Source organism: Babylonia areolata, chromosome 20, assembly GCF_041734735.1.
Source record: "Babylonia areolata isolate BAREFJ2019XMU chromosome 20, ASM4173473v1, whole genome shotgun sequence".
In the NCBI taxonomy this organism is placed as follows: domain Eukaryota; kingdom Metazoa; phylum Mollusca; class Gastropoda; order Neogastropoda; family Buccinidae; genus Babylonia; species Babylonia areolata.
The window spans coordinates 25,898,339-25,922,067 of NC_134895.1; the positions used below are offsets into that span (position 1 = coordinate 25,898,339).

Consider the following 23,729-nt stretch of genomic DNA (forward strand, 5'->3'; position numbering starts at 1 on the left):
GCTGCAGTGGCCCACACCGTGTTTTCCAATCACTCCATCCCAGGAGATGTAGTCAGAGCCAACTCTAGCATTGAAGTCCCCAAGAATGATGAGCTTGTCTGCTTTAGGGATAGCAGCAATGACAGAGTGAAGATCCTCGTAGAACTTTGCCTTCGGGATAACAGCAATGACAGAGTGAAGATCCTTGTAGAACTTTGCCTTCACTTCATCCGGGTTGGTCATGGTTGGGGTGTAGGCACTGACAGTGGTGAGGTGCTTCTGGCCAGATGCCAGTGTGAGTTTCATGGTCATAAGCCTATCGTTGACTCCCTTTGGGATTCCAGCTAGCTTGCTGACAAGTGCTGTTTTTACTGAAAAACCGCCAGCCTCATGTCGCTCTTCGCTTCCTCGTCCACTCCAGAAGAAGGTGTAACCAGATCCCCGCTCATAGAGCTCGCCTTCGCCTGCAAGCTGAGTCTCACTCAAGGCTGCGATGTCGATGTTGTATCTGGCGAGTTCGGATGCAACTAGTGCTGTTCTTCTTTGGGGTCTGTCCGCGTCATCTCTGTCTAGGAGAGTCCTTATGTCCCAAGCACCAGTGGTGAGAGGAACGATCCTTGTTTTTTTCTTTCCTTTCTCTTTGTTTCGACCGCTGATGTAGGGTCCCCACCAGACACGGTATGCTGGCCACGATGATATGGAGCAGGCAATTTTTAGGGCACCTTTTCTAGCCCCTTCCTCATGCCAGGGAGGTGAGCAGTGCATTCCTAAAGAGGGCTGCTCAGACACCTGCCGAGCTCCATCGCTGCTCCTGTCGATGAAGAACAACCCTATGGCCTGAGCCGCCTACGTGCAGGTCTGCGGCTGCAACTGCCAGTGTACCCACACCTGTCGTTTCGTCGCTCGCCTGTCGCCACAGGACTTGGGGGTGATGAAAGGATGAAGGATGAAAGGTCATTAAGGATGACTGATGACTTGCGCGATGAGTTTGTTTAAAGTGAAGAGGAGTTGCGCAACGTCAACCTCACTCTCTTGTCCGGGTTCACCAATTTCCAGTGGCAAGACTAAGTTGAGACGACTGGAGGATGAGCACGGATGCAGTGGATGACCAAGATACCCTTTTGATGTCTCATTTTGCTCTCTGCATTCCACCATGTGTTGCTGTAACCGCCTTCCTCTCCGTTGAACCGATAGGTTTCTTCCGCAGATTCTGCCGGATCCAGACTTCGCATGCATGGGTAGACACACCCCTGAGGCCAACTGCGTGTTGCATGCACACAGCACAGTGGAGCTAGATGGCCGTCGGTGGCTCTCCTGAGCCAACGCCCTGTTATGGATCTCGTTTTTAATTCCATAAGGGTGTCTAGCCACCCGCTTCACCAGTCCCAGACGGGAGCGGTGGGAGTGCCAGTTTAGTCACCGGCAACCCGACCCTGAACAGGTTGTACTGGATTACAGGTTACCAATAGCAGATCTAATGACCTGACCTGACAACAGATTGCAATACAGCACCACACAACACAGTACAAAATGATACAATTCAGTACAGTACAACACAAATAATACAGTACAACACAACGCAACAATAAAAAGTGTGTGACGATGACTGGCGGCCAGGTGTCAGCGACGTTTGCAGCCAGCCTGGTGACCAGCCCAGCCCTGGGGGCCTACCTGCAGGACCTGTACAGTGAGACAGTCGTCATCTGGATTGCCACGGCTGTCGCCCTCCTTGACATCTTCTTCATCATGGTTGCCGTGCCGGAGTCCCTGCCCGAGAAACTGCGCCCCGCATCCTGGGGGTCTGCCATTTCCTGGGAAAAGGCTGATCCGTTTGGGGTGAGTGGGTGTGTGGTGGGTGTCGGTTATATCCTGGTAAAAGGCTGATCCATTTGGGATGAGTGGGAGTGTGGGTGTTTGGTGGGGGTCTGTCATTTCCTGGAAAAAGGCCGATCTGTTTGGGGTGAGTGTGGGTGTGGATGTGTGTCTGGTGGGTGCAGAGATGCCAGCTGTTACGATTTCGCTGTTGTTCTGACATTACGCCAATTAGAAATTGTTCTGATCAGTTCATTTTGGACTGCATAGCATGGTTACATGCTTTCCTGTCACAACATTACCCAGAGGCTCTAGACTCACTGATCATGAGGCTAGGGCAGTTGCATCTCTGTCAAACAGCATCTGTGCCCATTTGCTGATGTGGCTCGAAGTTCGAGTGTTTCTACCAAATTCAAAATGTTCCTACCAAATTTCCTGATTGTTCCGATAAACACTTGACAGGAGCTGGCATCTTTGTGGGTGGATGTGGGTGTGTGAGCTTGCATGTGGAGTTTTGTATGTATACATGTTTTCTCTGCTGTTTTGGGCATCACGCAGAAAGTGTGTGTGTTGTGTGGGGCATGTAGGTGTGTATATATATATATATATGTGTGTGTGTGTGTGTGTTTGTGTGTGTGGAGTGTGTGAGTATGTGTGTGTGCAGTTTGTATGTATGCTTGTGTTTTCTGTGTCTCTTTCAGGCATTCCACAGAGGGACAATGTGTGTTTGTGGAGTATATGTATGTATGTGTTTCAGATGAATGTGGAGTGTGTGATTGTGTGTCTGTGTTGTGCGCAAAGTGTACATGTGTTTTCTGTGCCTGTTTATGGCACTGGGCAGAATGTGTGTGTGTGTGTTTGTGGGTGTGTGTGTGTTAAATATGTACGTGTGTGCTGTGTGTGTGTGTGTGTGGAGTGTATGAGTGTGTGTGTGCATATGTGTGTGTGTTGTGCATGTATGCATGTATCTTAATGTTAATGTTCTAATCTTATTGGCGTGACATATGTTATGTGCATGCATACGTTGTTTGTGTGTGTGTGAGTGTGTGTGTGTGCGTGTGTGTGTGTGTGTGTGTGTGTGGGTGTGTGTGTGTGCATTTTACTTATATATACGATTTATTCCCTTGATGTTTTTATTTATGTATTGTTGTACAATACCTTATGGTCTTAACGTGTGTGTGTGTGTGTGTGTGTGTGTGTGTGTGTGTGCATGTGTGTGTGTGTGTGTGGGTGTGTGTGCGTGCGTGCGCGCATGTCATTTTTAGTAATCTTATGCCCTTTTTTGTTGTTGGATGTTTTCATTTGTAAATATTGTTGTGCAATACCCTATTGTCTTAACATGAGTATGTGTGTGTGGGGAGTGGGGGGGTTAGTATATCGTCAGCTATTGGGAATTCTTATTTGACTAGTTTTAATCTCTTCTTATGTTGCGCATGATTTTATGCCAGTGTTTACAATGAGCCTGTGATTGCACAACTTAATTTCCATGTGGATTAATAAAGTGTTTTTGATTGATTGATTGATTGATTGCATGTGTTTCCTGTATTTGTTTCAGGCATTGACAGTGTGTGTGTGCGTGTGTGCATGTGTGCACACACTTGAGCCTGTGCGTGTTTGTGTGATGTGCATGCATACACATGTGTGTTCCCTGTGTGTGTTCAGGCACTACGCAGGGTGAGCCAGGACCAGTTGATACTGCTGCTGTCCACCGCTGTCTTTCTCAGTTACCTGCCTGAGGCTGGGGAATACTCCTCTATATTTGTCTACCTGAAGCTGGTATGTAGTGCTCGTCTTTCTCCACTCTTTTTTTATCATTTTTTTTTTTTTTAACATTGTAGAGTACTTACTTAATCCTCTTTGCTCTGACTGGAGCATAAGGCACCAGCAAATCTCTCCAGTCATTTCAATCTTGAGTGCGCCTGCTTTTTTTGTTCTAGGTCTTGTCTGCTGCTTTCATCTCCTCTACCTCATTTTAGAGTTCAGCTCAGCTCAGCTCAGCTGCCCCATGGCGGTTGCCGTTGGGGCGCTACAGATGACCTGTCAACCAGTCCTCTCCATCCATCCCTGTCTTTCGCACATTTGACCACCTCGCTCAGCTTCAATCCTGTCCATTCTGTGATGTTGTCTTCCCATCTCTTCTTCTGTCTTCCTCTCTTCCTTCCTCCTCTGACTGTTCCCTGGAGCACTGTCTTGGCAAGCCCCTCTCCTCTTGTTACGTGGCCGAACCATTTTAATTTGCACCTCTTGATGGTGGTGAGAAGATCTTCATAGGGACCAATGGCTTGCCTTATTCTGTTTTTGACTTCCTCATTGGTTATGTGGTCTTTGAAAGAGATGCCAAGCAGTCTTCTGAAGCATCTCATTTCTGAGGCCTGAATCCTCTTCTCTAATTCTGCTGTAAGGGTCCATGTTTCACAAGCATACAGGAGAACTGAGTAGATAAGGGAACGCATGAGTCTTATCTTTGAGCTGAGCTTGACTGCCTTGTCCTTCCAAATATTGTTCAACTTGGCTAGTGTTGCAGCTGTCATTGCAATTCTGGCTAATACTTCAGGCTTGGACCCCTCATCTGAAACTATTGCTCCAAGGTATTTGAAATTCTTCACGGTTTCATTTTAGAGTATAGGCATATAAATTGTTTTATCAATTTTTACAATTAACAATACACAACAACATTCCAGTCAAACAAGTGTATTAGATATGTTGATAAAAGTGCTGTTTCTCAGAAGAGACACTTGGTCCATTACATTGTTGCTGTTGTTTAACATGTCATGGTCTTGTATTAGTTCATTTCTTGTTTCAGTGCTTACATAATTGTTGTGTGAGTTATGTATGTATGAGAGAGAGAGAGATTTGGGGAGAAGCAGGAGGGAGATGGGGTAAGATTGAGGTTGGTAGAGGGCGGGAAACATGATCTACTCCTATTGTGTTTTGTTTACCATTTTGTTGTGGTTTTGTGTGTGTGTGTGTGTGTGTGTGTGTGTGTGTGTGTGTGTGTGTGTGTTGTTTTTTGTTTCTTTCGTGTGTGTGTGTTTTGAAGTTTCTCCAGTGATCATTCTCTTTATTTAATGCTGTTCCTTAAACAGTGAATGGACTGAGATGTGATTGTGTACTCATTCAGTGTTCGGCTGATACTTCATACATTGAAATGTGATTATATGTGTTTATTAGAATTTGAATGACTTAACTTCAGTCAGTTGTACATGGATATTCACTTCATTGTACTCTTTGCACATTTCATAGAAAACTTCAACAGTAATATTTGACTTGGGTTTAGTAGGGTGAAAAATATGGGTAATATGATTAGCAACAAAATTGAGCAAGGCTGTCTGTATTCCTTATAGAGAGATTTGAAATAATATTTGGTTAAAAAAGAATTTGGCCTTGTATATATTTGAGGCAAGAAAAGAATTTGGCTTAGTATGTACCTAGGACATTATTTTTTCCATCCAGTTCAATTTTCATTCCATGTTTAATACCGCTGAAAGCGGAAACACATACAGTAACAGACTGCCATCTGAGTGAGGAGTATGAAGCACGGTGAACTTGTACAGTTTTAAGAGAGAAATGACACAACCGTTTCCTTTCCAGGTCATGGACTTCACAAAAGAAACAGTGGCTTCCTACATCGCCATGGTAGGGGTGCTGTCAGTGCTTGCCCAGGTCAGTTGTATGGCTGTATGTTCCTGAAGCAAAAAAAAAAAAAAGGGGGGGGGTTACTCCCCTTTAACAAAAATCCCTTAAAAAAATCCCTTGAAACAAAAATCTTTATGCCCACCCTTCACCCTCATAAAGTTAGTGGGTTATAACCTTTGTGCATTGTAATTAGAGGAAGAACAACGGGGAAGTGAGCAGTCACAGCAGAAAAACGGTTAACCTGTTGGAGAAGACTGGAAGGTTTGTGGGTTTGAATCCCTGTCAGAAAATATTAGATATGACAGGGAAATGAATTATTTTGTATTACTTTTTTTTGTTACAACTAGTTTCTCTATGTGAAATTCAGTCTATTCTCCATGGGGAGAGTACGTCACCACAGTGTAGCACCATCTATTAGAAAAAAAAGAAAAGAAAAGAAAATTATTTCTGCAAGTGTATGTGTTTTCCCATCAAAGTGGATTTTCTACAGAATTTTGCCTGGGACAGCCCTTTAGGAAAGCAACATACTCAGCCAATAGCAGTGCTAAAGTGTTAGCTTATCTTATTTCAAAACCTTAAAGAAGAAAAAGGCACAACAGTTTGCCTGTGTTCAAAACATAAAGTTCTGTGATTTATAAAAAAAAAAATAAAAAAAAAGATTTTTTTAAAGTTCTAGTAGATTCAAGCTTGATGTAGGGCCAGCTACTGTGGCAAAGTGGTCAGTATCACAGACTGACGACTGGGATGGAGCGAGTTTGAGCCCCATCAGAAGAGGGGATCATGGGCCCTTGGCTGGCCTCAGCCCAGTGCTGAGTGTGCTGTAGGCCCCAGTGGGAGGAATGCAGGGGTCATTCTTTTCACGGATGCGTCATTTGGTATCGTTGCTCAAATTTCTTGACCATGGTTGACGTCAAGATATGTTATGAGAGTATAGTCTTGTCACATTGTCCCAAACCTAAATGGACCCCCATAGGCACATATTCATCACCCCCATCATCATCAAAATATAAAAAACAAAATATCCCAAATACTGGGGCACAAGAAAATAAAAGTTTGAGGTAAGAGACTGGTACCAGTAAGTGAAAACTTTTAGCATGTACTGTGTATTACTGAAGACTATTGAAGGTCTAGGAAAAAATCCTACTTAGAGAGAACAGAACTGCAGTAACACAAAAGAGAAGTGTCACTGTTTGAATGTGAGCAGTTGATGTTTGTGGATCTGTGTCCATTCCATGTACAATGAGTGATGCTGTGGTTCCAGACATTGATCCTGTCAGTGCTGATGAAGTACCTGGGCAACAAGCACACCATCATGATCGGACTGATGTTTGAAATTGTCCAGCTGTCGTGCTATGGATTCGCCACACAAACATGGTAAACGTAATCAGGAAAACAGAACATTCCATTATCACCAAGTAGAGAAATTCTTTTGTGGTGTATGTTATTATGAACAATTGCTTGAGAATCATGGTAATTCAGTATGAATGCATAAAAGACATGTAACGCTGAAATGCTGATGTAAACCTCACTTTCAGTGAGTGATCACGGTTATACATGTGCAATAAACACGGTAAGAGAATAGACAAAATATCATGCTGCAATCATACTGATGCTTCTTGTAATCAAACAGCAATGCTGAAACCTAAGTCTGTCCTATTGACAGTTGGTTCGTACAGCCAAAAGGATTTGAAAACTGATTGGTGAGCTGGTCAGACCACTTCAGGGACATTCACTCAGGCTGATTTGTCTGTTCAGGAGATTTCTTTCCCCTCTTGCAATGTGTTCGGTTATCTAGTGTGTGTTTGGAACTAGCAGATGTCTGGTTGGGTAAGTTTGAAAGGAGAAAACTTTTGAGCACTATGTGATTCAAAGGAATCAAAGAAATGTCCTTTGGGTCTTGTTATAGTTTTAATTACCTTCTGCCTAGACTTTTTTGTTACATTGCAGCATTCAGGGTTGTGTGATTTGCAGTGTGTACATATGGGTGTGCGTATGTTCATGTACATATAATCCTGTGTTTTGTTTATCTGCATGTATCTGTATGTCCGTGCACATGTGTTGTATTCTCTGTCCCTCAGGATACTGTGGGTGGCAGGGTGCATGGCAGCCATGTCCAGCATCTCCTACCCCAGTATCAGTGCCTTTGTCTCCACCCACGCCAGTGCCGACCAGCAAGGTACCCCTCGCTTCTCTCTCTCTCTCTCTCTCTCTCTGTCTTAACAAGACATTCCTGTGTATCCCTCAACGTCTGTGTGTGTGTGTGTGTGTCTGAACATGACATTCCTGTGTATCCCTCACTTCTCTGTGTGTGTGTGTGTGTGTGTGTGTGTGTCTGAACAAGACATTCCTGTGTATCCCTCACTTCTGTGTGTGTGTGTGTGTGTGTGTCTGAACATGACATTCCTGTGTATCCCTCACTTCTGTGTGTGTGTGTGTGTGTGTCTGAACATGACATTCCTGTGTATCCCTCACTTCTGTGTGTGTGTGTGTGTGTGTGTGTGTGTGTCTGAACAAGACATTCCTGTGTATCCCTCACTTCTGTGTGTGTGTGTGTGTGTGTGTGTGTGTGTGTGTGTCTGAACATGACATTCCTGTGTATCCCTCACTTCTGTGTGTGTGTGTGTGTGTGTGTGTGTGTGTGTGTGTCTGAACATGACATTCCTGTGTATCCCTCACTTCTGTGTGTGTGTGTGTGTGTGTGTCTGAACATGACATTCCTGTGTATCCCTCACTTCTGTGTGTGTGTGTGTGTGTGTCTGAACATGACATTCCTGTGTATCCCTCACTTCTGTGTGTGTGTGTGTGTGTGTGTGTGTCTGAACATGACATTCCTGTGTATCCCTCACTTCTGTGTGTGTGTGTGTGTGTGTCTGAACATGACATTCCTGTGTATCCCTCACTTCTGTGTGTGTGTGTGTGTGTCTGAACATGACATTCCTGTGTATCCCTCACTTCTCCCTCTGTCTGATCAAGACATTCCTGTGTGGCTTGTTTTATACTGTTTTGTATCCTGTATTTTGATAAAATAGCAACATGTTACACATGCACACACATCACATATGCTAACTTCTGCACTCAAAAAAATACTCACCAAAACTGTATTTTCAGATCAACAAACAGATTAATAAAACCTATGAATGTACATAAAAACAACACAGCAGATGCACTAAGAACTTCCCTAACAAGTGTTTTTTTTTGGGGGGGTCTTTTTAATAACCTTTTGACATGAACCTCTTATATGTTAGATTGGCATTTTATATTTTGTTAACTGCTCTGATTGAAATCCTTGATAGCCTGTTTGGATTTGAGCAGATGATAGACTCGGACTGCTGCTGTCTATGCCCGTTTCTTTGCAATGATTGAATATGATATTTTTTAATGACTTTGTTTTTCCTTTTTAATCCTGATGGATATTGTATGGTGATTTTTTTCAACCATACAGCACTATGCATGTAAAGAAAAGACATAAAATTTTTATTCTTTGGAGGGTTTTTTTTCTTCCGAACCTGACGACTCTGTGTTGTTTTTTTCCTTTTTAGGTGAGTGTATACGGGTGTGTGTGTTTGGTGAATGTAGCCACTGTGTTGTATCTCTTGCTTGTATGTATTTAGTTTTATATATGTGTTGCTCTTTTATCCGTCAGAACATCATGCTCTGTGTGTATTGGACTCAGCTGTTGGATGAGATATTGTGTGGGATGAGTGATGAGCCTGTGGATTCACAGTTTAATTTCCAGGTGGTTGAATAATGGTGTATTGTACTGTACTGTATTTTACTGTACTGTATTGTATTGTACTGTATTTATTGTACTGTACTGTATTTATTGTACTGTAGTGTAATGTGTTTATTGTACTGTACTGTACTGTACTGTACTGTACTGTACTCTGCTGTCTTGCAGGCGTTGTCCAAGGGATCATCACGGGCATCCGGGGTCTGTGCAATGGATTGGGGCCGGCCCTGTTTGGCTGCATCTTCTACCTGTTCCACGTCAACATTGATGCCGACCCCAAGCCAGAGCCCCCCAAAGAGGACAACACCACCCTGCCCTTCCTCCAGGTGTCCTTCCAGGTCAGGCTGCTGCTGCCCATATGTATATATCATAGTCAGTTGTGTTGGACTATGACCATCAGAACAGTGCCGCTGCTGCCCATATGTATATATCATAGTCGGGGGTTAGGGGTGCACGGGAGGGGTAGTACCTCTAGAGGGGGGGTTTGTCATGCTCTTCCGGGAGTGGTTCGCCCTCTATTGGTCCCCACCGGCACCCAGCTCTCACCTATGGGTCCTAGAAGCTGCTAGCATGCAGCAGCGCCCAACCTCCGGGCAACGGCTTTGACAGGCTGGCTAAACTGGGTGAGGGTAGCCGACGGGTCTCAAACCCTCGGTGAGTTAGGGCTTGTCTACCCGGCGGACTAGGCGGAAGAAACCTTCATGGTTCAACGGAGAGGAAGGCGGTTGCAGCAGAGCACTGTGGAGTGCTGAGGGCAGGATGAGGCACATAGGACATCCTGGTCATCCACTGCATCCGTTTCCATCTCCAGTCGTCTTGACCTCGTCTTGCCACTGGATACAGATGGTCTTGGACAAGAGAGTGAGGTCGATGGTGCGCAACTCCTCCTCACCGTGCAAGTCATCAGTCATCCTTCATCCCATACCATCATTTTCCCCAAGCCCTGTGGCGACAGGCGAGCGACGAAGCGACAGGTGTGGGTACACTGGCAGTCATAGCTGCGGACCTGCACACAGGCGGCTCAGGCCATAGGGTCGTTTTTCACCGACTGGAGCAGCGGTGGAGATTGGCAGCCCCCTGAGTGACTGAGCAGCCCTCTTCAGGACAGCACTGCTCACCTCCATGGCATGAGGAAGGGGCTAGAAAAGGTGCCCTAAACATTGCCTGCTCCACACCACCTAGTCAGCATACCGTGGCTGACGGGGACCCTACTCAAGTGGTCGACACACAAAGGAAAGAAAGAAGAAAGCAAGGAGCACCCCATTGACCACTGCCACATGGAACGTGCGTACGCTTCTGGACAGAGGCGACTCAGACAGATCACAGAGACGCACAGCACTCATTGCGAGTGAACTAGCCAAGTACAACAACGACATCGCTGCCTTAAGTGAGACCAGACTGGCAGAAGAAGGCGAACTCTGTGAGCGAGGCGCAGGCTACACCTTCTTTTGGAGTGGTTGCGGACCTGAAGAGAGACGTGAGGCTGGAGTTGGCTTTCCAGTGAAGACAACCCTTGTTGGCAAGCTGGCTAGCCCCCCGAAAGGAGTGAACGATCGCCTGATGACGATGAAACTCCCTTTATACAACAGGAAGAAGTTTACCACCATTTTCAGTGCCTACGCGCCCACCATGACCATCCCGGATGAGATCAAGGACAAGTTCTACGAGAACCTGAACGCTGTCATCACCACTGTTCCCAACGCAGACAAGCTCATCATTCTTGGTGACTTTAACGCGAGAGTTGGCTGTGACAGCACCTCCTGGGAAGGCGTGATTGGGAAGCATGGGGTTGGCAACTGTAACAGCAATGGTCAACTACTTCTCAAGACATGTGCCGAGCACGACCTTTTTATCACAAACACCGTCTTCTGCCTCCCTACCCGTAACAGGACGTCATGGATGCATCCTCGCTCTGGGCATTGGCATCTCATTGACTTTGTCATCGTCAGGAAGAGGGACAGGCAGGATGTACGAGTCACAAGGGTCATGTGCGGCGCTGAGTGCTGGACAGACCACTGCCTTATCGTCTCCAAACTCAACCTCCGCATCCAGCCCAAGAGACGGCCTCAGGGCATGAAAGCACCCAAACGCCTGAATGTCAACAAGCTGGAGCTAGACAACATCAAGCAGAGCTTTGCTGACACCCTGGAGGAACGCCTTGAGTCCACCGTGCTGGACAACCAGAATGTGGAAGCAGCATGGGGCACACTGCATGAGACGGTGTACAACACTGCCATGGAGTGCCTGGGGCCTTCTGCCAGGAAGCACAAAGACTGGTTTGATGAGAACTGCACTGAGATCAAGCAGCTGCTGGAAGACAAACGCCAAGCCTACAGAGCCCACATTGAAGATCCCAAGTCACAGTCAAAGAAAGACATACTGAAGAGTGCACGCAGCACCATCCAGCTGAAGCTGCGGCAGATGCAGGATTCCTGGTTGAGCAACAAAGCTGATGAGGTCCAGGGCTTTGCAGACAGGAACAACATGAAAAACTTCTATAACGGCTTGAAAGAAGTCTACGGTCCCACCACCTCTGGATCTGCTCCACTCCTCAGTGCTGATGGTTCTACCCTGATCACTAACAAGGACGGGATCCTTGAGAGATGGGCTGAACACTTTGACAGCGTGCTGAACTGCCCTTCCACCATCAATGATGAAGCCATCGACCGACTCCCCCAGGTGCCAGGCAGTGAGTTGTTGGATGCCATTCCAACTTTGGAGGAGACCCAGAAAGCTATCCGTCTGCTATCCAATGGCAAAGCCTCTGGCTCAGACTCCATTCCAGCTGAGGTCTACAAAGAAGGTACTATGGCGCTGACTGAGAAGCTTCATCAGCTGTTCCAGCTCATCTGGCAGCATGAGGCAGTTCCACAGGACTTCAAAGACGCCTCCATCATCCACCTGTACAAGTGCAAAGGAAATCGTCAGGCCTGTGACAACCATCATGGAATATCCCTGCTGTCTGTCGCAGGCAAGACTCTGGCCAGAGTGCTACTCAACCGTCTCATAGCGCACCTTGAGCAAGGTCTCCTACCAGAGAGCCAGTGTGGCTCCCGGAAAGAACGCAGGACTATTGACATGGTGTTTGCTGCTAGGCAGCTCCAGGAAAAGTGTCAGGAACAGAACGCCGACCTTTACTCCACCTATGTCGATCTGAACAAGGCCTTTGATACTGTTAGCAGAGATGGCCTTTGGAGAATCATGGCGAAGTACGGATGTTCCAGAAAGTTCATCACCATCATACGGCAACTACATAATGGGATGCTGGCCTGAGTCTAAGACAACAGATAGACTTCAGAACCATTCCCTGTCTCCAACAGAGTCAAGCAAGGGTGTGTTCTTGCCCCCACCCTGTTCAGTCTCATGTTTTTAGCCATGCTGACAGATGCCTTCAGAGACGCTGACGTAGGCATTGGCATCAGGTACCGCAAAGATGGCTCACTCTTCAACCTCAGGAGGCTTCAAGCAAAAACCAAGGTGAGGACAGACACCGTCAACGACTTCCTGTTTGCTGATGACTGCACTCTCAACGCTGCCTCCGAAGTTGACATGCAACACAGTGTCGACAAGTTCTCTGCTGCCTGTGACAACTTTGGCCTCACAATCAGCACAAAGAAGACTGAGGTGATGCACCAGCCAGCTCCAGGAAAGCCTTACATTGAACCAAACATCTTCATCAGCGGGCAACGACTGAGCGCGGTGGACAAGTTCACATACCTGGGCAGTACACTCTCTTGCACATTTGTCATCGACGACGAGGTGAATGCCAGACTCACCAAAGCCAGCACTGCCTTCGGCAGACTCAATAAGAACGTTTGGAACAGGAGAGGCATCACCCTGGAGACGAAGCTCAAAGTATACAAGGCCATAGTTCTCATCACACTGCTCTATGGATGTGAATCATGGACGGTCTACGAACGCCCCGCCAAAAAAGCTGAACCACTTCCACACCACCAGCCTCAGAAAACTTCTCGGCATAAAGTGGCAAGAGAAGATCCCTGACACAGAGGTGCTCACTCGTGCAAACTTGCCCAGCATCTACGCCATCTTGATGCAGGCCCAGCTGCGCTGTGCAGGCCATGTAGTTTGCATGCCAGACCACCGGCTCCCCAAGAAACTGCTGTACGGCAAACTCCAACATGGCTAGCGCTCCCATGGAGGCCAGAAGAAGTGCTTCAAAGACACTCTGAAAGCTTCTCTGAAGGCCTTCAACATCAGCCACGACACATGAGAGCTGAATGCAATGGATAGATCAAAGTGGCGTTCAGCTGTCCACAAAGGCGCCAAATCTTGTGAGGCCAACAGAATCGCTACAGCAGAGCAACGCAGACAGGCCAGGAAAAGCAGTGCCAGCAGGTCCCCGACAGCCGCCACCATCCCCTGTCCACACTGCGTCAGAACCTTCCGGGCATGGATTGGCCTGACCAGTCATCTGCACACCCACAGAGCCCAACCCACCCACCCCCAGGATGACTAGATGGTCGTCGTCGATCCCGATGGACGAACCACACACATATCATAGTCAGTTGTGTTGGACTATGACCATCATTTGCAATGTTTTTAAAAGCGAATATGTGAAATGCTTTTATTTGAGAACATATGTTTATTACTCTTGGTTGATCAAGTTATCTGCGTGTGTGGGGTGGGGTGGGGGTGGGGGGTGGGGTGCGGGTGTGTGCTGATTATCTGGTTGTGGTTTTCCGCAATTCATCTTTATTCTTATCTTATCTGTCTATTATAATCAATGTGCAGTATAGTAGGCTATGTTTATAATTATATTCAAATAATGTTTCTTAATTCTTTCTGTTTTTACATTAAGAATACTAGTTATTACCTGCAGTGTGTGGATGTATGTATGAAACGATGTATGTGATATTTTTTACATTTGTATCTTCGTAATATTTGTTGGGGCTGTTGTTGGCTTTTACAGTTATGGTCCCCATGTTGTTTACTTGTCTATGTTGTGATAATGCACCTGACCAAATTTCTCCAGGTGGAGATAATAAAGTTATTCTTATCTTATCTTATCTTATCTTATCAGAACAGCAGAGGAGGCAACTGCTGTCTAGGCCGTCTGGGCCAGAATTTGATTATAGTGGAGAGTGTCTTGCCCAAGTCACATCCCCAGTCTCTTGGCCAAGAGGGTTTTAGGACAGTTGGCATTGGGGGTGGTTCCCAAAGGCCAACTAGCCCCCTAAGAGCCAGTGCAATTTTACCTCCTAGTTTGAGAGTCATAGTCCTTCACAAAAGACTAGGCTGTAAATGATATCCCATTGCAATAGTGCATCCATTGATAATGCACCTCTCATTTTGCTGCTGCCCATAGCGGCTCTTGGTGATGTAAATACTTATATAGAGTCGATTCTCGGTCGGAGACCAAGCTCTAAGCACTGTACAAACATGGGGTCATTTGATGGAAAGCTGACAGTGGTAACTTAAAGGTGTTCAGTAACCAAGTGACACTTGCTTGCCTTCTCCTCAAGCACCATATGTCACTGAGAGGACTGAGTTAATGGCTTTGGGTGGCAGAAAAAAATTGCCGGTCTAATGAGCTGTTATTTTTATGTTGTGTTTTTGGAAAAATACTTGATAAATAAATACATAATTTGAATCAGTTTATTCATTAACTTGTTCTACCCCACAGCTACATGCCTGATGCAACTACCCTGGATCAGCACTACAAGAGACCACTGCAGTAAAAAGAAGGGTGATCTACAAAAACAGTGAAAATCAATGGAGAATTGTTTTTTTATCAGTTAAACAAAGCTTCGTTTTCATACCTCCGGAATATGTAATTGGTTCAGTTTAGAACACCAGCAATACCTAGCAAGAACAAATGAAATTAGGATAGTGTACAACAATACTTGTACCTGGTCTACAGGGGGAGTGAACATGGTACAAGTTCACTAATACCTGGAGTAGAATGAGTGAATGAATGAATAAATATATAAGTCAGTGACTGAATAAATGAATAAGTATATAAAAAAGATAGATGAATAAATGATGATATAAATGAATGAATGAATAGTTGATTGATTGAGTAAATAAATGAATTAATAAACAGATTAGATAAATCGATAAATAAATAGATAAATGGCATGTAGGGAGTTGCTGTGGTTGTGGTGCTACAGTGTGGATGTTGTGCTTGTGTTTTGTTCAGAACATTGTCCTGGGTCCACCTTTTGCATCTGGTGCAGCAAATAGATGAATAAAAGAATAAATGAATAGATAGATAAATAAAGAAAAGAAAAAACAAATAAATGGTGTGTTTTGGTTGTGTTTTGCAGAACATTGTGCCGGGCCCGCCATTTGCCTTTGGTGCAACAAATGAACAGATAAATGATTGAATAAATAAAAGAAATAATAAATAAATGTCCTGTTCTGTGTTTTGCAGAACATCACGCTGGGCCTGTCTTTGCCTTTGGTGCAACAAATAGATAAATAACAGTACTGACAAATAAGTGATTAAATAAAGAGAATAAATAAATGAATGGCCTGTTGTGTTTCTGTTGTTCAGAACATTGTGCCAGGCCCGCCCTTTGCTTTTGGCGCAGTGCTGGTGATCATGGCCCTGCTGGTGGCTGCCTTCATCCCCTCCAGTCCCACCTCCTTCTCCTTCAGAAAGCACGGCCCCTCCCTCGCTCTGGAGGCCAAGAAAGAACCAGGTGAGATAGTTACAGGTGTGCAAAGTAAAGCAGTCTCTCGTCAGCTCAGGAAACTAAGAAAGAACTAGGCGAGATGGTTAGAGGAGCTAGGTAAAGCACGGTCCCTCGTTAGCTCTGGAGGCCAAGAAAGAACCAGGTGAGATAGTTACAGGTGTACAAAGTAAAGCACGGCCCCTCATTAGCTCTGTATGCCAAGAAAGAACTAGGTGAGATGGTTAGTGATTCAAGGAAGGCATGGCTCCTGGTTAGCTCTGTATGCCAAGAAAGAATAGGTGAGATGGTTAGTGATTCAAGGAAGGCATGGCCCCTGGTTAGCTCTGTATGCCAAGAAAGAATAGGTGAGATGGTTAGTGATTCAAGGAAGGCATGGCCCCTGGTTAGCTCTGTATGCCAAGAAAGAACTAGGTGAGATGGTTAGTGATTCAAGGAAGGCATGGCCCCTGGTTAGCTCTGGAGGCCAAGAAAGAACCAGGTGAGATGGTTAGAAATGCAAGGTAAAACTTGGTACCTGCAGAAAAAAACACAAAAAAAAACACAGATGATTAATATGTATGGCAGTTTGGAAAACTTGTTTGTCACCATGAAGTGTTTTTTTTTTTTTTTTAAACACAGACACATGCACATTGAAATGAGTGAATCAATGTCTGTTTGCATCAGTCCAGGAGTTGAAGCATGTACTGGTGTGAAAATACTAGATTTGAAAACCAGTACTGACAAACAAACAAACAGAAAAAAACAATTAACTGAATAAAAACTGGGTTTCTGAACTGGTACCCATACCCATTTCACTTGCATGTATGATTGGGCAGTTATGTGTTTGACCATTTTTGCTCTGTTGTTAAGCTAGCCATAATCCCTTTTTTGGGGTGTGCTTGCTGGGTATGTTCATGTTTCCATAACCCACCGAATGACATGGAATGACGTGGAATACAAGATCTTTAATGTGTGTATTTGATCTTCTGCATGTGTGTGTGCAAAAAGGGTATTCAGCCACTAGCAGGTCTGCAAAACTGTTGACCTGGGAGATCAGAAAACTCTCCACCCTTAAACCACCAGATGCTGTGACTGGGGTTCAGACCCAGGGACTGAAAGTCCATTAGTCGAACCACTCATTGCTTTCTTGCTATTTTAATTTTTTACTTGGTTTTTATTGTAGATGATTTTGTTCAGGATGCAGACTGACTTTTCATTTCCCTAATCCGTGTTGTTGCAGGATCCAAGAAGCATGAAGTGGAACCCCTGATGGCGGAAGTAGATGTGCAGTTATAGCAATGCTTCACTCCACATGACCCCGTGACCCTGAGACTTTGGCTGCATGAACACCAAGGCGAGAGGGGTGGACCCTTCGGTACTAACCCCCCTCCAACACCCCCAACCCCTTTCAGCGCTGTCAGTATTCTCCTGCAAAACCTGTGATGTCTGTCCTTTGGGCATTTAGATTTTTTAAATATAATTTTATTGGATGGATTGTTTTGAGAGATGGGTGTGTTCAGTGCCATGAGAATGTTCCTTAGTTTCACCCCCAGCAGATGGGTGTGTTTTGCGTCATGAGAATGTTCCTCAGTTCCGCCTCCAGCAGCAGCTGATAAAGCGGAGGAATGCAGGTCATGGCTGGAATGAAGCTTGGAGATCGACGGACGGGAAATGAATGGCTGGCGATTACATCACGGAGCCACGGTGGTTTTGTGTAGCTGTTTGAACATGGTGAACAAACTTTGGGCGTTTAGCTGTCAGATGATGGTGTGTTGAGGTACAAGGTGGATGTTAGTCATGTGCTCCCCCTATGTTAAGGAGCGTCGGTTGATATTGGAAACAATGATATCTTGTTTTCGCCTTCGACATGTTCATCCTCAAATCTGCACCTGCGTTTTGGCATGTATGCACATACCAGTAACATTTGTTAACATATATTCACGTACCTGCAACATTTGTTAAAATGTATTCACATTCCTATACCTGTGTTTACAATGTGTCCACATGCCTGGACCGATGTTTACAGTGTAAATTATCCACATACCTGGACCTATGTTGACATATATTGTTGACATATATCCACATGCCTGGACCTGTGTTGACATATATCCACATACCTGAACACATGTTGATATCTATTCACTAACTTTCACTTACAGGTAATCAGGGTCTAAGAGCTCTTTTGCACAACTTCAGATTGGGGGTGGTGGGGGGTGGGGGGAGGGGAAAATTTTGAGAACTGACCACCTTCCACATGACTCATATCTCCTTCAATGTCTGTGAAAGATGCAGGCAGGTGACAGTCAGTCAGATGACCATGGCTGATGGTTCTAGGTGTGGTCAGACTGCTGCCCTGTAGCTGACAGAGGTCAGTTCACAGACACTGCAAGTGGTTCAAGTTAAGGGGTGAACACTGGATCAGAAGTTCATGGCCTAACGGATTGTGCCATGGCAGTGTGTCAGGTGGTAACACGGCACTGCGCAGCATCCGTGTCTGACCTGACTGCTGACTACGTCTGTCATGCATGGTGCTACATTTTTGTCAGGACACCTGGTGCAGGAGTTCAGTGATGACAGTGGGTCACCTTTGTCAGGACACCTGGTGCAGGAGTTCAGTGATGACAGTGGGACACCTTTGTCAGGACACCTGGTGCAGGAGTTCAGTGATGACGGTGGGACACCTTTGTCAGGACACCAGGTTCAGGAGTTCAGTGATGACGGTGGCACACCTTTGTCAGGACACCTGGTGCAGGAGTTCAGTGATGATGGTGAGACACCTTTGTCAGGACACCTGGTGCAGGAGTTCAGTGATGATGGTGAGACACCTTTGTCAGGACACCAGGTGCAGGAGTTCAGTGATGACGGTGGCACACCTTTGTCAGGACACCTGGTTCAGGAGTTCAGTGATGACAGTGGCACACCTTTGTCAGGACACCTGGTGCAGGAGTTCAGTGATGACGGTGGCACACCTTTGTCAGGACACCTGGTTCAGGAGTTCAGTGATGATGGTGGCACACCTTTGTCAGGACACCTGGTTCAGGAGTTAAGTGATGACACTGGGACACCTTTGTCAGGACACCTGGTGCAGGAGTTCAGTGATGACGGTGGGACACCTTTGTCAGGACACCTGGTGCAGGAGTTCAGTGATGACAGTGGGACACCTTTGTCAGGACACCTGGTGCAGGAGTTCAGTGATGACGGTGGGACACCTTTGTCAGGACACCTGGTGCAGGAGTTCAGTGATGACACTGGGACACCTTTGTCAGGACACCTGGTGCAGGAGTTCAGTGATGATGGTGGCACACCTTTGTCAGGACACCTGGTGCAGGAGTTCAGTGATGACGGTGGCACACCTTTGTCAGGACACCTGGTGCAGGAGTTCAGTGATGACGGTGGCACACCTTTGTCAGGACACCTGGTGCAGGAGTTCAGTGATGACGGTGGCACACCTTTGTCAGGACACCTGGTGCAGGAGTTAAGTGATGACGGTAGGAGACTGGGGAAGTCAAGTATCCATCAGCACCTGGACTGGCTTGCCGAAGCAATCTTACCAGTGCTAAGTCTGGTCATGATCGTCCAGGTTTCCAGGCCAGTGTTTCAGAGTCAACACTGATTCCAAAGACTTGAAAATTCTGTACACAAGGCAGACTAAGCACTGCTAAGGTCACTTGTGCAACACAGCCCTAGTGTGTGAAGGGTGGGGTTTTTCTCTCCTCTTTCATGTCAGTGGATGGACAGACCTGCAGGCATTCCAACCTTCTTGGTTTGCTGCCCAGAATGGAGATATATCAATGGTGTAGCTTTCCTGATCTGTGTCAGGGGTCATGAAAATGAATGGCCAGCTCGCCACACAAAATGCAGAGGAAGGTTTGGTTATGCTGTGTTTTCTTTATGGTCCCCTAACTGTGAGCACATCTGAACATTTGCTGTCCATTGTCGGTGAAACTGAGAATCTGTAGCTGGATGTTTTTTGTTTTTTCTTTTGGTTTTTTTTTCTGGCTACTATATGAGTGATTATCAGCCAAAGCATGGTGTTTGTTTATTCCGCATCAGTGGAGGTTTCATTGTCTGGACACTTCAGCATGTACTGTTTGTTGCCTGCATTGATACCAGTGCCCATGGCAGTGCATGTGTTGTTTTGATTACAGCTCTGACAGGTCACTTGTTGACCTGACATTTGTTGTACTGTTGTCGTGTTGTCATGGTTTTTTAATTTTATTTATCAAGGCGTCTTACTGTAGCGCATATTCTTGAAGCTCTAAGCGCTTTATTTTTTGAGGTTGTCATGAATGGGGTCATGCTGTTGAAGCAATACAGCACATGGCGCTTCAGTGTTTATTACAGGGGCTTTGGGGGTGGTTTGATTCCAGTCACTGTTCTTCATTCTGTCGTGACAGTCTGTTGCGCGTTACTGCGGCATGCTCCTGTATTCCATCACCCTTTACTCCAGCCTTCTAGGAACACAAAGTGTTTTACATGAAGCAGTCAGTTGTGCATTACTGTTGTGTTTGCTGGCCCTCACCACACACTACAGACACAAAGTGATTGTCATGAAGCAGTCAGTTGTGTGTTACTGCAATATTTACTGGCCCTCAACCCTTACTACTGACACAAACTGATTCACGCAAAGTCTAGCATGCCTGATCACTGGGCACATTCACAGATTCACAGGTTCACTCTAAGGGGCACATTCACAGTGTCACTCTAAGGGGCACATTCACAGTGTCACTCTAAGGGGCACATTCGCAGGGTCACTCTAAGGGGCACATTCGCAGGGTCACTCTAAGGGGCACATTCGCAGGGTCGCTCTAAGGGCACATTCACAGGGTCGCTCTAAGGGCACATTCACAGGGACTCTAAGGGGCACATTCACAAGGTCTCTCTAATGCCATATTATCAGACCTGCATTGCTGCACACACAGAACACAAGGCATTATGGTCATTATCACCCAGGTTTCCATGCCAAGTCGCCCACATGCATCAGTGATCAGCTGCCCTTGATCAGAGGGAGGGAAGGGGAACATCTCTTCTTTGTAGCAGACCATCCCAGCGTCAGACTGACGCTTCAATTGCATGATTTTCACTGTAGAATTTTTTTTTTTTTTTTTTTCTAAAATGTCTGAGGGACAGGCTTGATGAACATGTAGTGCGTCTTTTCTATTTTCCGAGTGCCAGCAGTGATGAAGCATGCAGGTGACCCTCAGTCCTGCAAACAGTCCCATGGATGTTGTTTTGAAGAACCATGACTTGGTGCCTGATAAAGGGAACATTGTCATTGTCACTTTTACTGCCTGGGACTCTGTGTGTTGGGGGCTGTCAAATTGTCTTCTGTTGTTGTTTTTTTTTTATATTATTATTCTCTTTAGGGGGTTTTCTTTAGATGCCTTGTTTTGAGAGGACTTTTATTTTATTATTTTATTTTTTTTGGAGGGGTGGGGGGGGGGGGACAAATGGGGGAGAATATGGGGTTGGCGGGGAGAGTGCGTGTAAGGATTTTCTAGAGTTTCTGTGTGTGTGTGTGTGCGTGCATGTGCATGACCATTTGTGTGTGTGTGTGTGTGCATGTTTGTATGTGACTTTCTTCCACTGTGTGTGTGTGTGTGTGTGTGTGTGTGTGTGTGTGTGTGTTCTTTTTATTTTATTTGTATATGTTGTCTCTTTTATTTCTGATAACACAAACCATATTATTTCCTCTTTGTATGTTTGTATGTTATGTTTCTATGTATGTTTGTATGCAGGTATTTTCTTTGTTCTTTCAAAACCCTTATCATGTGAAACATTATGACGTGATCTCTGTCTCTTTTCATTTCAGTAACTTGACTTTTTAAAAGAAGAAAAACTATATTTTTTGGCTACATTTCAAACTGACAAAATCAAAACTAATTTTTAACGTGCAATGATTTGTTTGTCCATCAGAATGGTTAGTTTCGGTAGCGATAATCTGACATGGTGGTGATCTTTGTCGTAAAGCCTTTTCTTTGATCTGTCCTGTGTGTGTAGAGAATCTGATCTCAGTTAGACTGAATTGTAATGAAGCAAGAAATTTGATGTGTGCACAGTCAAATGTGTGATTGTGTGTTTGTCTACACTGTGTGTGTGTGTGTGTGTGTTTGCATGTATTTGGATGCATGTGTGTTTGTAAGGAAAAGATGAATGGGGGCGTTTGTTTGTGTAACTCATAAGTATTTTTGTTTGTGCGCATTTAGATGCACATGTATGCTATGTATGTAAGAGGACAGAGAGATAGAGAGAGAAAGCTTTCATACATGCTTGTAGCATTTTCTTTTTTCTTCTCAGTGTTGATTTTGACCAACAGGATGTCTCTCATTTTGCAGACTGAATGTAGGGAGAAGTATTGTGTGTGTTGAATTCCTTCAGTGGAGAAGAAGTCCTGATGATATATTTTCAGAGGCTGGGTCTGCTCCATATGTGTCCGATCATGGATAAGTGATACAGCTGGCCTGTAATGAGGGTTGTGTTGTATATCTGCTGTATTGCAGGGCTTAGCACAGTCATGGAAGTCTGGAAATGTCTTTGAAAAATGAGAGAACCATTCCCAGGGCTGGAAAAGTCTGGGCAAATCTGTTTTGCTCTTCAGAGTCCAAAAAAGTTGTTTGGAATTTTAATAAAACCCTTGACCAGTACCATTCAACAGAACTTGTTGCATTTTAAAAACTAGAACAACAACAGCAAACATCTGAAAAATCAAAAAGTGATAAAAATGTATCATCACTACCCGCCTATTTCGTTTGTCAGTGGTGTAGCAGCGGTTTTCTTGTTCATTGTGGCTTTGTGTTTGGTGCGGGAAAATTTCAGTCCAGTCCGCAAAAGTTGTGGAAAAAAGTATGGAATTTTGATTGGTCATGTCTGTGGGAACCCAGAATTACTGGTTATACTGCTGCCGGGCGGAGGAAGACAATCCATTCCTCAGTTCAAAAACTGTTCATTCGTCAGTCAATCAGGAAAACAGTTCATTCTTCATTTAAAAAAACAGTTCATCTCTTTCTTAAAAAATCAGTTCATTCTTCAGTTAAAAACAATTTATTCATCAGTTAAAAAAAATAACAACAAGCAAAGAAATTATTCATCAGTTAAAAAACCCCACCCCTGATCATGTACTGATGATTGCTTATGCTGCTTCGTTAACATGATATCAGTTGTTCATATTCTTTGTTGTAGTATGAGATTTAATTCAGTGTTTCTTTTTTTTATTGTTGTTGTTGCTGTTCAGCTTATGCTATTTTGTTAACATGATATTAGTTGTGCATGTAATGTTATATTTTGAGTTTGTGTTTCTTTTTTTTCTTTTTTTTAATTTATTCTCCTTCCTATTTTATTTCTTGTTGCTGTTTTGGTTTTTTTGTTTGTTTGTTTTTTGTTTGTTTGTTTGTTTTGTTTTGTTTTCTGTCAGGATAAAATGATGTATTATAGCCGCGCGAAATTTGGCCAAGCAGAGCAAACCAATAGGCCTAGTTTGCATCAGTTTGACATGGTAAGTATATTTAACACCAAACATGGAGTATAATACAAACTCCTCCTATTCTTTGTACACTTTGAAACATTTCTTTGTTGACTTTACTGAATAACAGGTGCTTTTCTCAATGTTGTCATGTTTTATTGATATTAAAACATTGGAACAATTTTTTGTGTTATCATTGATATCATTATTTTTCTTTCTTCAGTTTTGGGATTGTTTCTTTCTTCAGTCGCTGTTCTCAGCTTTTTCTTGCATTTGATATGAGTGATGTGAAAGGAAGGATTATTCTTCTTTAAAGGCAAAGAAGAACTTTTTTTCGTGATGCTGATTGTTTTATTTTGTGATAAGTGTGTGTGTTTTCTTATTTATTTGTTTGTTCATTAATTTATTATTATTTTTTGTTTATTCAGTTCTTTATTTTTGATTAGTGGTTGTATGCTTATTTGTTTCTTCATTT

At 44.6% G+C, this 23,729-nt stretch overlaps 1 protein-coding gene across 1 annotated transcript in view; it reads left to right on the top strand.

Moving 5' to 3' along the window:
- LOC143294901 (hippocampus abundant transcript 1 protein-like) overlaps positions 1–17,964 on the top strand; it is a 41,258-nt gene extending 23,294 nt beyond the window's left edge. Inside the window, exons 6-13 of the mRNA XM_076606418.1 lie at positions 1,597–1,815; positions 3,454–3,567; positions 5,383–5,454; positions 6,689–6,801; positions 7,506–7,603; positions 9,326–9,495; positions 15,675–15,822; positions 17,036–17,964. Of these exons, the coding sequence (XP_076462533.1) occupies positions 1,597–1,815; positions 3,454–3,567; positions 5,383–5,454; positions 6,689–6,801; positions 7,506–7,603; positions 9,326–9,495; positions 15,675–15,822; positions 17,036–17,091 (990 nt within the window). The 3' untranslated portion in view covers positions 17,092–17,964. The remainder of the gene's footprint in view (positions 1–1,596; positions 1,816–3,453; positions 3,568–5,382; positions 5,455–6,688; positions 6,802–7,505; positions 7,604–9,325; positions 9,496–15,674; positions 15,823–17,035) is intronic.
- Positions 17,965–23,729: the final 5,765 nt, after the last annotated feature.